This window comes from Danio rerio, chromosome 5 (assembly GCF_049306965.1).
Source record: "Danio rerio strain Tuebingen ecotype United States chromosome 5, GRCz12tu, whole genome shotgun sequence".
NCBI lineage: Eukaryota > Metazoa > Chordata > Actinopteri > Cypriniformes > Danionidae > Danio > Danio rerio.
In genome coordinates, this window is record NC_133180.1 from 44,292,307 (window position 1) to 44,312,108 (window position 19,802).

General features: G+C 36.6%; 1 protein-coding gene across 11 annotated transcripts in view; it reads left to right on the top strand.

The window, feature by feature from the left end:
• rhobtb4 (Rho related BTB domain containing 4) overlaps window positions 1-19,802 on the top strand; it is an 81,192-nt gene that overhangs the window by 27,181 nt on the left and 34,209 nt on the right. For 5 of the 11 annotated variants that reach the window (XR_012405890.1, XR_012405894.1, XR_012405893.1 and 2 more), the window contains exons 1-3: window positions 2,872-3,266; window positions 15,466-15,667; window positions 16,538-16,641. Coding sequence is in view for 4 of the 11 variants with exons in the window: in XM_073950387.1 (XP_073806488.1) it covers window positions 3,238-3,266; window positions 15,466-15,667; window positions 16,538-16,641 (335 nt within the window). In the remaining 7 variants the exon portion in view is untranslated. Of the gene's footprint in view, window positions 1-2,810; window positions 3,267-15,465; window positions 15,668-16,537; window positions 16,642-19,802 lie in introns of those variants that run through there. The other 6 variants (XR_012405891.1, XR_012405896.1, XR_012405897.1 and 3 more) reach the window with 2 other exon arrangements.

Here is a 19,802-nt window from a genome sequence, read left to right on the forward strand (position 1 = left end):
TATTCAGTGATGAGATTTACAGACTGCTTTTTAATGATACTTTAAGCACTATTTTTAGCTGGATTAGCTTCTCTGATGGTCTTGATAACCACACTTTTTAATGTACTAAAAATATTTCCTAAACATTTAGTATAAAGAAATATTGGGAAAAACACATTTTTAAAAATACATTTACATCATATGATTATATGTGGGCGACGCTGTGACGCAGTAGGTAGTGCTGTCACCTCACAGCAAGCTGGTTCGAGCTTCGACTGGGTCAGTTGGCTTTTTGTGAGGAGTTTGCATGTTCTCCCTGTGTTCACGTGGGTTTCCTTCGGGTGCTCCGGTTTCCCAAACAAAAACCAAAAACATGTGGCACAGGTGAATTGGGGAAGCTAAATTGTTCGTACTGTATAAGTGTGAATGGGTGTGTATGGATGTTTCCCAGAGATGGGTTGCAGCTGGAAGGGCATCCACTGGGTAAAACAAATGCTGGATAAGTTGCCGGTTCATCCCGCTGTGGTGACTCCAGATTAATAAAGGGACTAAGCCAAAATGAACGAATGAACGAATGAATGAATGAATGAATGAATGAATTAATTAATTAATTAATTAATGAACGTTTTCTTGCACAGCTGGATGCTGGACTCATGAAAATTAATGGTTTGCGTTGTGCAAAACTATTGAGTCACACCAGAGAGACAGCCAACAAAGGATTCTGCTTGGTCTTAAAGCCTTTTTCAATGGGTTATTTTGACTATTTATGATGTCATAGCAGTTAAAATTAGACCAATGAGGTCATGTATAGGATAAATTTGGGCCTTTGTCAGTTAGCGATGGGTTTTTTTGAACCATGAACCCCCCTTGCTATGGGCCTGTATGTCTTTGCTCTATGTTGTGTACAGTCAAACCACATCAGTGATAGCTTAAAAGCAGAATGAATTCCATCATTTCAGAGGTCTTGGACATGTTTCAGATGATAGCATGAACTAAACTCATAGTATAATTTAAGATTTCCTCCAGTTTAAGCAATACAAGTTAGCTTAAAGGCTTTATGCTGCACTCATAGAGTCTAGCTTTTCAATTATATTTTAGGCTATGTTAATTTATCTTAAATAAAATATTTCATTGTGGGCAGCACGGTGGCGCAGTGGGTAGCACAATTGCATCAGCAAGAAGGTCACTGGTTTGAGCTCAAGTTGGGTCAGTTGGCATTTCTGTGTGGAGTTTACATGTTCTGGGTGCTCTAGTTTCCCCCACAAGTCCAAAAACATGTGGTACAGGTGAATTGGGTAAGCTAAAATTGTCCGTCGTGTATGTGTGTGAGTGAGTGTTTATAGGTGTTTCCAAGTGATGAGTTGCAGTTGTAAAGGCATCCGCTGCGTAAAACATATTCTGGATAAGTTGGCGGTTCACTCTGCTGTGGTGACCCCAGATTATTAAAGGAACTAAGCCGAAAAGAAAATTAATGAATATTTTATTGTTCCTGAACCATGTGACACAGGGACTCAGTGGTTAGAACTGTCCCCTCACAGCAAGAAGGTTGCTGCTTCGAGTCCCGGCTGGGTCAGTTGGCATTTCTGTGTGGAGTTTGCATGTTCTCAACGTATTTGTGTAGAAATGGCTAATAATTTTGAGCTTAAATTGTTTTATAAAAAATTTAATTGCTTTTATTCTGGCCGAAATAAAACAAATAAGACTTTCTCCAGACGAAAACATATTATCAGACATTCTGTTCAAATTTTGTTGCTCTGTTAAACATCATTTGTAAAATATTTAAAAAAGAAAAAAATTTAAAGGGGGGCTAATAATTCTGACTTAACTGTATTGCGGTCGTGATTTTTGAAAGTATTACAGTGCTTTGTAAACGTTTATTATTACCAATTTAAGAGTCTCCCTATACAGTTTGATAGAGCGCTTGGAACCAAAAGCCCCTTTGCGTGACATCACACTTAACAAGCGGATTGAATAAGCTAAATTGGTCATATAATGTATGAGTGTGAATGAGTGTGTATTGATGTTTTCGGGTATTTGGATGTAGCTGGAAGGACATCCGCTGTAAAACATATGCTGGATAAGTTGGCGGTTTATTCCACTGTGGCGACTCCTGATGAATGAGGAAAATGAATGAATGAATAAATGAAATTGGCTCTATAGTGTATGTAGGGTGTGAATGCAAGTGTATGGGTGTTTCCTAGTACTGGGTTGTGGCTGTGTAAAACATATGCTGGATAAGTTGGCGGTTCATTCCGCTGTGGTGACGCTTAATGAATAAAGAGACTAAGCCGAAGGAAAATGAATGAATGGTCAGGTTAGCTCAGTTTCCATTCTTGATCATTGTTGAAAGCCTGCTTGATTTCTGCGCATTATTTTTTAATGGGCTACATTTTATTGAGCAGTTCTTGCCCTTGTACATCTGAATAGATACTAGGCTACGTCTTGGTTTTATCACGCAAACATTTAATCAGTCATTCAAGAAAAAAGAACATGCATAATGAAATTAAGCCTGAAATGTTTACTGTGGACAACAGTGACGCCCGTATGAAGCCTTACCTCTGTATATAAAACCTAAACTTACGCGTGTTGTCGCAGTAAAATAACGTCAGTATCTATTGACTGTGTGCTTCCATTATAATCTGAGTCAATGTGTGTGTTACTAGTTTTTCAGTCACATCTACAATGTGTTCTGCCGTAGAAAACGTTTTGTAACCGCTCCGCCTGTCAGTGCGCGTTCAGTGTAATCAAATGACTGGTAGATTGTGGGTTAACGGGCCGAGTTCTCCAGACGGGGCGTGGCCTTCGACTGCGAGAGATTTGATTGGCTGCCAGTCACAGTTACATGGACTCGGGTTTAGTTCAGTTTACGTGACGCACGAGTAGAGGCGTGTCATTGGCGAAATCAGCTGTAGAAACAAAAACACACCAACGAACGCCCCAAAATGAGAGCTTACCTATAAATATCAGTAATTTCAGGAAAAAGAGGCACCGTTGAGAGTGTGAGGGACAGATGTAGCACACTTCACGGTTGAGCTTCTTCACTGCATCCTGCAAACTTGTTTCAGGGGATTTCTTTCAGCTCAGCAGAGAAAGCGAGTGTGAAGATGCTGCCTTTGTGTCCGCCGTGAGTGACACGCCAGCGAGTTGAACACAAAAGAGTCGAGAGTTTTATAGAGACGTCTCAGTCATTTGAAGGTTTAATCTGATCTCCTGCACCCGGTTTAACGGGAGCCGGGAGGGAACCACGCGCAGACTGGCATGTGGGTCAATTCTGGAAGCGTCGGAAGGTAAGGCGGAGAAATTTCAGTTTGTTTCACCTCTCGACAACAATGCAGCATTAATATGCAGACTCTTGTTTACTGTGGCGTTCTGACACTGAGCACAACATCAAAACTGACTAGTAAAAACACAGACAGTAACCACCGCCCATCCTCAACGCTTGATGTTGGAATCGTATGGCAAGCCGTTTTATCACGCGTGCATTCATTAATTCATTCAAGCAATTCATGCTAGTTCTCATTCATTCTTATCCTGATAGACCCGACAGAGTATGCATGTATATTTTATTTACTGACTAGTATGCATTCACGTAGTGCCGAGTACTCACCCATCCTAACTTAAACTTCTTCCAGTTTCTTTGTTAGCTAATAGTAACAAATTCCAGAGTCAAAAGTAAGAGTGCAAGTAACAAACTGTGGCTCACAAGTCAGCTATATTGAGGTAAAATTGCTTTTGTATTCGCACAATCGTTCATTTTAATGGTCCCTATATTGTTTACAGTGCTATATTAAATACTTGCTCTGAAATCACATTTATTTATGACTTCAAAACAACATTAGCACAGTTTAATTGACTGTGAACAATGATGTACTTTGATAGTCATGGGTTGTTAATATGATTTCCCTATTTAGAATTTACACTGAATACTTTTCTGATAATATAGGATAAGGGAGAATGTCTGAATGTTCAAATATAAAACCAATTTTACCTCAATGTCAGCTATTTGCGGTTACTGTTTAGTATTATTCATCCTGTATGTATATTTTAGCAGTTGTTCCTCAGTTTTTAGTAACAAAATTACTGCTTTATACTCTTATAGCAAAATATATCCGGCCCAGCTCTGACCCACTCAATCAGCTTTTGCTTGGCAAACATGCTGCAATGAATTACGGTACATGACTGGACCTAGTCTGGCTTCTAGACAATAACCAAACATGTACCATATTTGGGCCAAGTCTCAGCCAAGTTAATGATCCATAACTGAGCTTGAACTGGGCCAGATATTTTGGTGTGGCACAACTGTAATGAAATTGATAAACCCATGAATCATTGATTTATGGCCCACATATCACTTTTTAACATCTAGGCCAAATGCTACTGTATGTTTTACATTTGGCCCAAGTATTGTGTGCTGCCTTAAAAACGGTGCCACCTCTGCCAAACCAGGGGTATGTTTGGCCCACAGGCTGTATGCCAGTGCCGGATGAATGCCTGCTGTGCCAGATTTATACCAATTCTGGACCAGAATTATTTGATAAACAGGTATAGTTATATTAAACTTGAGTCTAAAATGTTACTAGCAATTAATAATTACACCATAGACCTACACAAATATTTTTTATACCTTGATGCTGCTGAAGCTGTCAAAACTGGATGTGACAAACAAACATCTTTCCAACACTTCAATAATTTGTTACATGCATCAATAGTATTTGGAACTCTAGTGCTAATGTGCAAATATTGATAATGCAGGCCCTTACATTAGATCATGTGATCAAACGACTACTCAACATGAGTATTTGTCTGCAATCTTTTAATGGTTGACTAATCATTTCAGCCCTACAAAGCATTTTGTTTGGATAATGTGTATTTTACAATAAGCAGTAATATAATTGAAAAAGAGGGGTCATTTGGCGTTTCTGTGTGCAGTTTGCATGTTCTTCCTGTGTTCGTGTGGGTTTCCTCCGGGTGCTCCAGTTTCCCCCACAGTCCAAAGGCATGTGGTATAGGTGAACTGGGTAAGCTAAATTGGCCAGTGAATGGGTGTGTATGGATGTTTCCCAGTGATAGGTTGCAGCTGGAAGGGCATCCGCTGTGTAAAATATATGCTAGATAAGTTGGCGGTTCATTCCCCTGTGACGACCCCAGTTTAATTAAATGAATACATGCATAAATGAAAAAAACTGTCACTAATCACCATGAAATAGTTAAAAAACGAGCTGTTTTAACAGGAGCTATTCTTAAGGAATAAATGATAACTGGGCTTGCCATAGGAAGCGTGTGTGTTTGTATCATGCCTCGGCTACTGAAACTCACAGCCTCTTTGATGTTTGTCAGTTCATTGCTATGCATCCTCTCAGTCTTCACAGTACAGGATTTTATTTGTGCATGTATACCTTTACCGCTGCACACTCTGATTTGTCGGCGATCACGGACTCGGCTCTTGTTTTCCTGGATCTTCCTTTGTTTCTTTGTGTTCAAACTCAAATTTCATTCACTGGCAGTCCGTTTTATTCTAAGGCGAGAAATCCTATTACTGCGGGAATTCACTACTGGTTTATGTTTCTCAATGAAGCACATTCTCAATGGGTGCTGAAATAAGGCTACTTAGAAGTATGAATGGGGGGTTTGTCAGTGGCCGCCCCTACACGTTTACACAATTTCGTTACACCTGACTAGCCACAGAAAATTTGTTGAGCATTCCAATACTCTGAAATTAAGCCATAATGCATTTTTAGCTTGTTTGTCACATTGCAGGCCAAAGCCAAGTTCTCCCACTAATGCTATTCTACAATCTCACTGACACTTTGTCCATTGTAATCTAGAAGCAAAGTGAAGCGTTTCATTCTCCTGCTGATTCAGCATGCATTGTTTTATGATGTGACTGATATATCACTTGGCGGCAATCAGCTGCTGCTACACCCTCTTTTGCAAACTATAGTGAACATCCTGCTTTGTCATGCCGTATAGAACTTAATGACAATAATTGTGGTATGCTTTTCTCAATTGCTGTGACTCACAGACTACTATACTACTTCTAACCTAATTACCTTACATTTGCACACACTCACGTTATCTAAAAATATTTGACCAAAGTGAGATGGTGATAATAATAAAACAAATATAGTAAAACAAACACTGCACGATCATTCACAATTAAAGTGCATTCAGATAAGCCGCAAAAAAATACACTTTGGTTTTTGCATTTGTGCATTTAGAACTGAAGTCTGGGGATTCTGCCTTTCCTTTTTTTTTCCATGGCTGGCTTTTATGAGTCTCTCATTGCTGAGTTGGTTCTCAAGGGTAAAGGTGCGGTTGTATTTATAGTGCACATGACAGCTTAGGTCCATAGGACTCATGACGCTGCTCTAGTCCATGTGGGTCACTGTGCTAAATAGTTAAAGTCTTGCTGAACACTTAATTTAGTGGTTACTCTTTTATGAATAAGCTTGACTTGTGTACATCTCTCTGTGCAATTGCTTCAAATTGTTGGTCATTCTTGCTGACATGAACCTTTCAAACAGTGCCAAAATATGGTAATTACGATTTCATAGCACAAAAATGACTGAGCTAATCCTAAAGGGGTGAATTAATTTTACATTTTGTGGAAAGAACAATCTGTAGTATATATTATACAGGGCTCAGCATAATTGAGTACAACTCATTTTGAAAATGAACATTTTTGTCAATTTTTCAGTGAATATAGTGAATGTATTTTGGTGCATTTAAACAAACAACAGATTTATTAAAAAGATATATTTAATAAAATAATATTTTAGTCACCAAACATATTTAGAAACTGAAAGATAATACAATAAAATTCAAGCAAAATATTGCAAAAATAAATTACAACCTACAAAATTTCAACTAAATGATTCCATTTCTTTTTTTCTTTTTTTTTTTGCTTCTCTTGATTTTTTTATTTTGTTTAAATGTGTATTTAATATTTTTTCTTAACATAAATTTGGGTGTACTAGTTTTTGGACCATTAGTGTAAGTTATTTGGTTAGATAAGCTCCAGATTTGGCTTCAGTACTGATTAATCTAATGTACATATATAATATTATATAGCTTCTTATTAAAATATGAATTTAAAAAGATTTTTGAGGCGTGTACTTGTATATGCTAAGCACTGTAACTTTAACTATATTTAATATATAGAGGTCAGTGATTAAAACCATTATGATAATGCAAGTTATTTTTTACATGCTATATTTTAGTAAGTTTAAGTGTTTGGTCAATATCAGAACAGGTAATCTTTCAGTTTTATCATTATACATGGTGTTGCAGTTTTGATCATATGTATAAATAAGTGATAGAAACAGATAATTTTTATTATTTTGAGTTCAAATGTAGACAGATCATTTTACCATGGTGACCTCTGGTAAAAAAGCAGAGACTAATCTGAAGGAAAGAGAGTGAGTTCAAATTTTGTTATTTGGATTATTTTGTTCATATTAAAATATGTTTCCCTACTTATTATAATTCTGTTATTATCTAATAACACTTGACAGAAAGTTCTTGACAGAAAACATAAAATATTAAAAATATTTTATGTTTATTTGAACAATTGCATTTTACATTTTAACAAGCTTTTCATTATCACTTGGTTGGATATATTGTAACATGCAAAAACATTGATGCAATAAATGTTACTTAAGCAGGCACTTTCTATAGCCAGCCACAGCAAATGTCCATATTATCTCACTGAAACAGCTAGTACACACTGACACAGTCAATCTCCCAGTGTTTTAGTGGTTAATTCCTTCACTGTTGCCCATTGACCGATGGCATTAAAGCAAAAGATGTTGCTCATTGTCTGATCTGAAGGACTCAGCACTCTGAACGACTTCACGGCTCGGCTATAAAATGTCATTGATCCACTAAGAAACATTGACTCCTTGCAGTTTAAAGGCATGTGGTGTAAAACGTCTCAGAGGGGCTGTGCTGCGGTAGTACATTAGTTACCTCTGTATTTACTAGACGACTACCTGACATGTTTTTCCGAAGCATCTGGATATTTGGAAACTCCATCAAATTTGGTGTGCTGCAAAATGATGCTCCACTTTAACCTGTTTACTAGCTGGCGGGAGACCACCATGTTACATAAGTAGTCTGCGCTCATAGCACAGCCTGTCTTTACACATCCTCTTCATAATCACTTAAAAATATGCCGTTTTAAACAGCCATCCAAACACGCACAAGGTGAAACGCTTGCCATGATGCATTGATAGATGCTAAAGAAATTAGGTAACTGTGAAAGGAAGGGGTTAACATCCAGTGTGCTTATTTGGTTGAATAAACTTGTTCTAGCATTTGTTTAAAGGGAAGATCTGTTTTCTTGAGAGTTTTATGAGCGAGCTTTGCAGGTTCTCTCTAAGAGCGCAGGTTAGTTGTGGATTCTGGTTATGTGACGGCAGACAGAGCAGCCTTTTGCCACTGGAGCTGTTACGTAACACTCAGACACACACATACACAGTGCAGGAGGGGTGAGCAAGTTCCTGACTATCTTTAAAGACAGATGCACAGCAAAGGAAAGCATGGTCAATTTACTGAGGAATAATCTTGATTAAGATCTAGCTCATGAAGAAATCATTAAAAAATTCAGTTTAATTCCTCATTCAGTTTTGCCACAGTAAAGTAGCTTGATAAAGCACTACCGAGTTTTTTACAGCCTATCAAAACAGTTTATTGTTCATTAACTGGCATATTTGCTTGTGGGTTGTAGTTGGTCCACATGCTGTGATATTCTTCTCTCTACCTACATATTCACACACACACACACACACACACATACACACACACACACACACACACACACACACACATACACATATACACACAGTGGTTGGCAGAACGGGATGCAAGTAGACGAAGTGTTGTGTGGGCTGAACAGTGTTTGTGAATGGAGTGGGCGTCTGCCACGCGTCTCATCTCTCTTTCTTTCCCTCTCTCTCTCTCTCGCTCATTCTCAGACCTCACCTCCCACTGTTTCTATCACTGCCTGTCACTAAAACAAGCGCTAGTGTGGCACACTGCTCGTCTCATTCGCCATGACAAAACACTGACTCACTCAACTGACTCTGCTAAAAGCTTCATGAGACGTCCATGTCTCTGGTATCATTGCTGTTATTCTACACATTTGTTTGTTGTGTTTATGTGTGTCATAAAAGGAAACGGTAGACATCCCGACCAAGTGTTGTTAAAGGGCAGTTCATCTAAAACTTTCAAGTGTTGATTTAAGTTTCTTTCTTTGGTACATCACAAAAGGACATTGTTTTTATATGATCTGTGCAACCCGTCTATATAATGGGAACGAATTAAGCGATCAAGCTCTTAAAGGACAAGAAAGTACAATAAAAGTATATTTAGTCGGTTTAGAATGTGCACAATATTCCAGATATTTCAAAGGTGCATAATGCATTGAGACAATATTACATTTTCTCTGATATCTAAATAGAGTTTGGAGTATATCTAAATAGAATTTAGGTGAGTGCAATTTTTTAAAAGTGGTTGTACGTAAATTTTTAACTAGACAAGCACCATATATTGGTGACCATATCTATATCGGCTGATACATGCTATTTTTAATGTTATTGTTATCAGTCTGATATCAAAATTAGGCGGATATCTTTAAGCGATTGATTGATTACTGCCCTGTTTACAATAATACATTTTAGTTTTAAAACACTAGTTTTGCTACGGTTACGCCTTCCGTCCACACAACCCCGGAGTTTTCAAGCCCTGAAAACGGGATAGTTTTGAAAATGCTAAAGAGGCCGTATTTTGTTTTGAAATGCTGCTGCTCTGTGTCAATGTGAATGGGGGAAAACGGAGACATCTAAAAGTGGAGGCGTGGCTGCAGACATTCGCTACCATATTTGGGCCTTTTCTCAATATTAAGTGCACAAAGTTCAGTCTTGCATCCTTTCCTCGTAAGTTCAAACTTCGCAAGTTTGGTATGGAAAACAAACCCCTGAGGACAGGTTGGGTAAAAACAGTGTACTTTTTATTGTCTTTTTACATCACCCTGGCTACGTTGCTTCACTATCTTAACAAAAAATTGTTATATATGATATAAGGAACTGCCTATTTTCATTTTGATATTAATTAACAGGCACTAAAAATGTTGAGGCATCGTGTAGCTACATATTTATGTGACCGTCATATTCACTGTGTGCGTATTTATAACAAAACAGAGCCTTTGACATTACTGCCTCCTTTTATAATTTTTTTACAAAAAATTAAACATACCCTGTCTCATTTGCTGAAAATCAGTTTTAATAATCAGTAATAGCCATTATAAAAGTATATCATGCAATAAGTTTATACAATATAGTAAATAAAGACAAGCAATCAGTCAAATGTGCAGAATTATTGTACATGGTTACATAAATTAATATATGAACTTATCTTTGCGCTCAGCCAAAACACGTTCACTGAGAACAAGTTAAAGATTTACAAGACCATTAGATTGAGACAAGATTTATTAAATATTACATTTAACAACTACAGTGAGATGAAATCCAGCGGATCGTTTTTATTCTGAAACGCCATTTTAAAACTAGAACGTATTAGTGTAAACGGGGCCTACGTAATTTTACAGAACTGCCTGCCTTGCGCTTGTGTGAGTCGAATTTGTTCGGACTTGTCCAGTGCATTATAACGGAGCTTTCCTCACATTGTTAATTCCTTCAAAGTCCATTCTATCTTTGTGTGTTATTGCTGTGCATTAATAACTCAGTAAGTCTACTGGGTTGAGATGGTTTCAGTTCTTAGTTCATTTCATTTAAAATACATTAATTTAACTTGTTTGACAATTGAATCCCATTTTGTTTTTGTTTTTTATGCAACAGTCAAGTTGCAAGTTAATTTGCTATGCGATGAAAAAAATATATTTTTGGCATACTGATTTATGTGAAATCGTGACTAGGTCTATATAATCACCTAGACATTTTTTAATTATTCCTTTTTTGCTTTGATTAAACTGTTCAGTTCATATAAGATCCGTTTAAATGACCTTTTTAAAAATATTTTTTTTTTTACTGTATAAAAGTAGAACATTTTGAAATATTAAATTTATCAGCCTATATATTGTTATGTGCCTCCAAATTGTAAAAGGTATCGGTAATCGATATCAGCCAAAAAATCCATATCGGTGCTTCACTATTTTCAACCCTAGGAATTGGCCCTAATTTTATATGATTAGTTATGACCATATTTAAAAAGGTCATGAATATTAAAGAGCTCTGCTGTGAAGCTTCAACATGTCATGACAATGCTTGACGCTCAAAAAACAGAAATGTGCGCACATCTAGAAAAATCTTGAAGGCAGGTGCACGATCAAAAAACAAACATAAGTAGCAAAAGATTCAAAGTAAATCGGCACACTGCCACTTTAGCTCTCAAAAAAAATTTATTTGTCAAAATTACAAAAGCACTACGTTTCGACCGACATGGTCTTCATCAGGTGATGATGCTTGACGCTCACACACACACACACACACACACACACACACACACACACACACACACACACACACACACACACACACACAGACACACACAGACAGCATGTTGTAGTCTGAAATACAAAATAATCATACTTTTGTTGTCTAAAAATATTTAAACAATTTGAGTTGATTCCTTGTTAAATAACAATCTGACAAAACTGAGATGGTGTAGAGGTTTATTTTTGCCAGAAGGAACAAGTGAGATGTTTTTATGCCAGAAGAATAACCTAGTTTGCTCCTGGGTTGTGATATGAATGAAATACAGAAAAAATTGAATTCTACTCTACAAGAGAGATCTATTTAGAGTTGGATTTGTTGGTTTTAAGTTATAGGAAAACAAATACAGGAGTTAATATCGACCTCCGCATGAACAGCTTTTTTTTTTCGCCATCCTTTCACTTAAAAAAATCACAGTAAGTGCTAACTGATATGACATGATTCATAAACATGCATTAAAAACCTGTAGAAGTGTACAAGAATCAGAACTGCTTACACTTCCTAAAAGTCTTCTATTTTTCTAAATAAATGTCCCACATAGTAAGTATCATACAAGCTCAGATAAACTTAAAAATAAGTGAAAATTATTATTGTTGTTAATGGAAATGTTGTGGCCAATAAAGGATTGCTTGAGACGTGCATAATAATCCCGTGTGGATCATGGTTTTACATGAGAGCAAGGAAACAATAGTGTTTGATGCTCACGGTATTACTATGTATGTATTAAAATTCGATCATTCAGCTATGCCATAGGTATATCCATTTTCATTCTGTGGCACCTTTAAAGTTGTTTAAGTGCTCTAGAAACCATAGAAAGTTAAGGTATTGTCAACTAATAATGTTCTTCTGGAGTGTTTATTTGAGAAAGAGATAATTTCCATCAAACAATGACCGTAACATTGAAGTAAATCATGATGGAATTGTTACTGTTATTAATAATTGATAAGTTTATAATTGTTACTGCTTTTAAAGTAAAAGGATACAAAACATTGTGGTTGCTTTTTCAAAGTGTACTCATAACCTCCATACCCACTTACCATTTTTTGCATGCAAAGAAAAAGAAATTGTGGTTTAAAAACTCTTACAAATAATAGTTATTTTTTGATTAAGCAATCATAGTAATCTTCATCTTTATAGCATTCACTATAAATGTTAGTGAATCCCATAAAGACTGCAGTTAGATAACACAAATATGTAGCAACATTTCCAGCTCGGCTTCATCAGCCCGTTGTGCCACCATTGTTATGTAACCTGTTAAAGAAGCTTCCTCCAGAGCAGCGATAGAACATTTCACTCACTTTCTGAAAGCTTTTTTTCTGATCCAAAATCTCAAAGCCTGCTGTAACGTTCCTCTGATAATGAATTAGTGCTGCACTGATGCTCCAGATAAATGGCTCTTGACCTATTAATTAACAATTTGGACATATTTCTAATCTTGGTCAGAACTGCCACCTCACAATGAGCTGAACGAACAAGAATCACTTTTAGACCCCAGTATGTCATTTGAGGCCCGAACTGTGACGTCTTTGTCAGTGGAACAATAAACAGTGACCGTATTAATCTTTCATGAGCTCTTTTTATGGAACGTTTGTAATGTAGATGGCTGGATCACTTTAGCTGGATCAAAAGAATGCACTACACTTAGAGTGTTGCCTGTGTTTTTTTTTTTTTCAATGAATTTTAATTTTAAAAAGCTAATTGATTTGTGCAGCTCAGGACCAAGTGGGTGCACATTTGCCCAAATCATTTGTAATTACGTTATTCGGCTGCTTTTTTTATAGTGGTGTATTAATATTTAACGAGCCAAATGTGCATGCTCAAATTTGTGCTACTTGCTGAAGCAAAGTAGTTCTGCCTATTGAACAAATGTCTGCAAAATAAAAATAGTTTAAAGGCAGAATGAAGCAATTAGTGTGAACCTAAAAGAAAACTTGCCAGTTGTCATGGATATTAAGTCACCGTCATATGTGTTGGCATGCAGGTCTCGGAATGGTTTATTTCATCTGCGTCCCTCAGAAGAAACGTCTTTTTCTTTCTTCTCTGTGTAGAGCTGTAGTCAAGTCATGTTTATGTGAGTGTTTGTGTTAACGCTGTTTGTTTCGGTATCCTGAGCAAAGTGTGGCATTAATGCTGTTTGGTGTGTGTGTTCTTTCATACAAAACAACAAATCTTCACATTCAAATTATAAGGTTCTATCTGACATTCATTTTTTTTTCTTTTCGGCTTAGTCCCTTTATTAATCAGGGGTTGTCACAGTGGAATGAACCGCCAACTTATCCAGCCAATGTTTTACTCAGCAGATGCAACCTGACTGTTTTACCAGCCGCAACCCAACACGTGATTCCCTTTTATCTGACATTTTTGTCAAAATTGAGTTATTGACATATTCTTATTAGATGACAACTTATTTACATAATGTGATGTTTTTTATAAGTTGTTTACATTTTTAAGATGTTTTATTTAAAAAAAAAGAAAAGAAAAAAAGGGTTTCATCTACAAACTCAAACTCTATGGCTCTTTAATGTTCTTTTTGTGAGCCAGACAGCATTTCGAAAGCACACATGAGGACCAATCAGAATCAGCTTTTCTTGTCATTTCGATTAAACGATGTCAAACCACTCAAAATTGAGCAGAAACCTGAAACTGGAAAGATGTGTGTAATTTGTGATTATTTAAAAGCATTTTTTGACTTAGATGAAATGTTAAATTTTACAAAAAGTAACAGTTACTAAAAATATAATATATTAAATGTGAAATATTTTTGATTGTGTGTGTATATATAGTCAGTGAAATATTTTTCAGTGTTTATTAAACTTTGTTAAACAACTGATTTGCTCATTGTCTGGTTTTAAATTTTGCTATATTTGTCTGTTAAAAAGTCGTTAAATTTGATATTAGCCTTGAAGTGCAAATACTTAATTTAATTCATGAGGCATACAATTCAATAAATAACATAAAATAATTTATATAAAGTATATAGTTCAATAAATATGACCATATTAATTACATAAAATTAACATCTGCACTGGACACACTGTTTAGCACAGCCTTGGATCCTCAATTTAAACAAGAAATAATATTCATCCTAAAACATCATTCATTCATTCATTCATTCATTTTCTTTTCAGCTTAGTCTATTTATTAATCAGGGGTCACCAAAACAAAATGTCTTGCCAGCTTATTCAGCATGTTTTATGCAGCTGATGTCCTTCCAGCTGCAACTCATCACTGGAAAATATCCATACACACTCATTCACAGATACACTACAGCCAATTTAGCGTACCCAATCAACATATTGTTACAACGCCATTTTATTTTATTTTTTTATTAAATCAATAAGCAGACTGAAAAGGTTCTGTCTGGATTCGCCCTGTTTTTGTACTCCAGTTTACAGATGTAAGAGAATGTTGATAATTTACATGTAGACTACATTTAGGGTCTCTGTCATGTTAATGTATGAAAGAGAACTGTTACACACATATCGTTTGTTATACGAAATGCAAAAACCTTGAAGCTCAATACTTTAAAATCATTCAGGAACCAGATCGAACCTCATAATTCCAAGGCAACGATTTGCCCGTAAGCTTTGACCTCAGATAATTTAATTTTTATTCGCCAAAATAGAAAGAGTTTAAAATGCACTTGTTAGTGACTTTGAAACTCACACACTTTAAAAATGCGTTATAGCCAAGTGCAGAATTGTGTTGTCTATCTTTGTAGTTCCTTCCTCAGACAGAAATAGCTCCTGACCTAGATTTTAGTTTAAACTTTGAACATTTGGCGAATGACTAGTCAGTATTGATGACACCATTCATTAATGTGGATGTTGTTTTGAGTCACCGATGTGAATGCATCAAATTATCTTTTTCCGACTGATATGTGTGTGTGTGTGTGTGTGTGTGTGTGTGTGTGTGTGTGTGTGTGTGTGTTTGTTTTTAGAAAAGTGTGTTAATTTTCTTTCTCCATCTCTTGTAGGGCCCTCTCCATGGATATAGACACAGATTATGAGCGACCTAATGTGGAGACCATAAAGTGTGTGGTGGTGGGTGATAACGCGGTGGGCAAGACCCGGCTGATTTGTGCCCGTGCCTGCAATGCCACCCTTACTCAGTACCAGCTGCTTGCCACCCACGTGCCAACTGTCTGGGCCATCGACCAATACCGAGTGTGCCAGGAGGTGGGTAGACCTTTGGCATATTGTGTACATGTTGAAGAGCAATAAGTGTTGATGTAAATTCTGTACATCTCAATTGTCAGAAGGCAAATCAGTGAAGTGACAAAGATAAAGTACATATAAACATGGCAATGGATTACAGCCTGTTTTACCAGTGTATTTATAAACTTGAGTAAAAATAGAACGGTTGTAAATAGGGCTTGGTAATTCATTCGAAATGATGTCGCAAATGTGATTAAGCAAAGCTGGTATTGTTATGCACATGTTATTTGGGAAGCACAACTCTATGATCAGTAGTAAATATCCCCTGAGAGTCAGAGGGCGCTCTCATGTGGTTTTAACTATTTATGAAAAAAATAAAACGGGAAAATCCAATAATATCCAGCTGCAGACCCACAGACTCACAAACGGCACACAAAAACCAGTACAAACAATCTAGGCAAACCATATATGATTTTATGTTAATGAAGCTAGCATTATTCTTTTTTAGTGAATGATTATAGTTAATGTTAATTTTATTATTTTACTTTCAGTTAACCATAATAACCCTAGACTGTCTTTGCAGATAAGAAATTTGCGTAAAAGTTTATTTTAGTAATACCTTCACCACTGATCTATTATTGATCGGTGACTTTACCTCACAATCTACTTGTGCATGTAGAATGTTGAATATGTCTAGTTTTACTAGACTTATTCTTCTAGCCCTAAGCTAAAAGTCTACTAATAGTCTAATGACACTTTTTAAATAAACTAAATGTCGAATGAGAAATGAAAACAACTGACTTTCAGCTTAATAAAATCTGATTACAATGTTTTTGCATTGATGTAGTGGTACAATGAAACCTCACTAAGTGGTTTAAGTGTTTTGTCTAGGTGCTGGAGAGGTCCCGAGATGTGGTGGATGAGGTCAGTGTCTCCCTCAGGCTGTGGGACACATTTGGAGATCATCACAAAGACAGACGCTTTGCATATGGCAGGTCAGTCACACAATATGAAGCTCGTCTTGATCTTAAAATGCTATGGGATGTGTGTTTACCACAGGGGCACAGAACTGAACCCTTGATACTCGCATGCCCTCAATTTAGGTCCCAATGGTGACAAATGTCCCCATGAGTCTGTGTGGATCCAATTGTAACTCCGCACTGGAATATAAAAACATATCCACATGCGCACACATACACACACACACACACACACACACACACACAATACTTGTTCCGCAATATCAATCTTCCATTTTTTTTTTCTTGATATCTCTCCACTCTTGGCTGAGGCATGTGTTGCCCTGCCAAGCATTGGTTATTGCCCTAATCCTCCCAGCTGGGAAGGTAATGTGCTGTAAGCCTAGCCAAAGAGCGCTGCATGAAGGCTCTTATTCTGAGCGCAGCACAGGGCAGCGGAGGATCAGTGGATCAGCAGTGGTGCTTTGGCTCAGGGCAGTGCAGTGCTGCAGATCACAGAAGCCACTGAGCCAAGCAGAGAACGAGGGAGATTGACACTGTTCCTAAATGCTTACAGTGCTTCCAAGAAGTGTTTAGACATCTAAGACTCACTTGGGAATATAGAATATAGAATATATAGAATATATATTTAGTGATATTAAATAGAAAATATACCCGAAACAGGCCATCTGTGCTAGGTCTTGGCTTATTATAAAAATGAATTTTAATTGTCCAAATGCGTGGAATGCTTTATGAACTTGAGCAATAATGTAAGCTTTAACTAAAAGACTTTTGGTGTAATGCCACTTAGTGTTAGTGAGGCCATATTTTCAATTCACTTTAGCAGCATCGATAGTGCTATACCTAGTTTTCAGTGTAATCAATAATCAATTCATGCAAGACACTCCAGGTCAACGGAGTGAAACAATTAGCTAATAGTTATCAATGCACTTCCCCAGCTGGTCGACGTCATTAAGAATTGCAAATAGTTTTATATTGTTTTTTAGTTACAAGTTATTGAGTTTATAGTTTCATTGAATATGCATCAATCATTGAACTTGCATATTTGCTATTTATTTATTTCCGTTTTGGAAGAAAAATTCGAACATCAATTTAAGTTTTTGTTACCATGTTAGAGCCATATAATGAGCCTGAAATAAAATTCTGTGAACAGCCCAAAAACAAACAATCTAAAAGCAAATTACAACTTTTACAATTTTTGGCTGAATAAAATGTTGTATCAGTTAAAATTGTGTGTAATTGTAAGTTCTGTTGAAGTGAAGATGTACAAGTGCAGTATGCTCAGGGACAGGGGCAGGAGAAAAAAATCCTTTTGAGAAAACGGCCTTTAAAAATATGTAATGAAATTTACAGACACAAATTGAAGTGTGATAAAAGAAAGAGTAGTGTATTGTCAATGTTTCCTTTGCGTTTGACTGCAAAATTATTTAGATTTTATGAAAAGCCAAAAGCCCCAAATCATAAATTTGTCAGATGCATCAGTGTTCCATCCTAATCTTTTATTGGGCACTTGAAATCCTCAATAAGAAAAAAATTGAGTGGTAAATAATGGTTATTGGTGGCTACTACAAGCCTTATTTTCTACTTTTAATATGAAAAACACTGAAAATAATTTATTTTGTCTCCAAAAGTGCAAGGTATTAATTTTCACTTTTTATAAGAAAAAAGTGACTGTTGGTTTTAGGTGGTTTTATGTGAATTTTAATTTCAGTTGTTCAATTTTAATGTTCATTATGAATCACAAAAAGGAGAGTGCGTGTTTTCTTCATTTTTTTTTTTTTTTTAAATCAAGTATCCCTTAATTCAAAAATCTTTCACCGGTAATTTGTGGGCACATTTACTCTACAAAACTTATCTGTGAATGATGAGGCCAATAAATAAATAAATAAATAAATAAATAAAATAATCGTTCATTAATTGTAATTGAGTTAATATGTTCAATTAATCGAGATTGAGATTTTAGGCCAAATCGCTCTAGTTAAAGTGCTAAATAGCCAGAGCAACTTAATTAAGTTGTTTAAATGGAAAATTACATGGAAAATGTCTACATCTTCGGATAGGGAGGAAAATGCAATCATAGTTTGCCTTGTTTATAAAGTGAAACTGAAACTAAGAAACTGAGAAACAAAAGCAACAAATTGTGATTATGAAACAGGATGTAGTTTAATGTTTGTGGTTGGACTGTTAATGTAATGGACATCAAAAGAATGTTAGTGCATCAAGTCATGTCAGGTGTGTGTGATCCCATTCAAAGTTTGGATAGATCAAGTAGTCTATATTCTTAATGTTGTATCTTGACAGTTCACCAGAAATCCCAGAGCTGGCTTATCAACTATCAGTAAATAACGGTGCATATATTAAACAATGCATATTTTTTAATGAATAAGCTTCTGCCGTATGTATTTTTTCATGCATTTGTTTTTTTTATTACTTGTGTCTAATCTTGAAACTTTTTATAGCAGGCATTCAGCAGTCTTCAATGTCACTTTCAATCATTCTAATTAGGTGCTCTCAGGGCCGGAGCAAGCTGAACTGCCGCTCTAGGCAAAGGACGGTTATGCCGCCCTCAACCCTAAAGTGAAAGCGAGGGGGGGTGTCGAGGGAGCTGTCACGGACGCCGCCGCCCTCTCTATTTTGCCGCTCTAGACACGGATATAACTGAGGGCGCGGGTGGTGAGGGTAGTGTCGCAGACGCCGCCCTAGACGCGGATATAACTGAGGGCGTGGGTGGTGAGGGGTGAGGGTTGTGTCGGGGATGCCGCCCTCTGTATTCTGCCGCCCTAGGCGGCCGCCTAGGTCGCCTCTATGGACGCGCCGGCTCCGGGTGCTCTAGAAACTCCTTTATTATCAATATTTTGTGAAATGTTGAGGCCTTTTGTACCTTTATTAATGCCTTGCTGGGACATTTGATTAGTGTACTTCATTTTTCATTCCTTTAGTTCTAACCTCAAACATTTGAACATAAGTGTATACATGATACTAATAGAACATGAAAAGTTAATATTTTATTTAAGTGTAAATCATCTAGCAAATTAATAATGCAATAGTGTTGTGAATGTGGCATGATTTTAGGAGAGAGAGCACAAAACAAGCAATATGTGTGAAAAACGCGTGTGTGTGTGTGTGTGTGTGTGTTGTATTGTCTGTGTGTCTGTGTGTGTTTGTGTTGTGTTTTG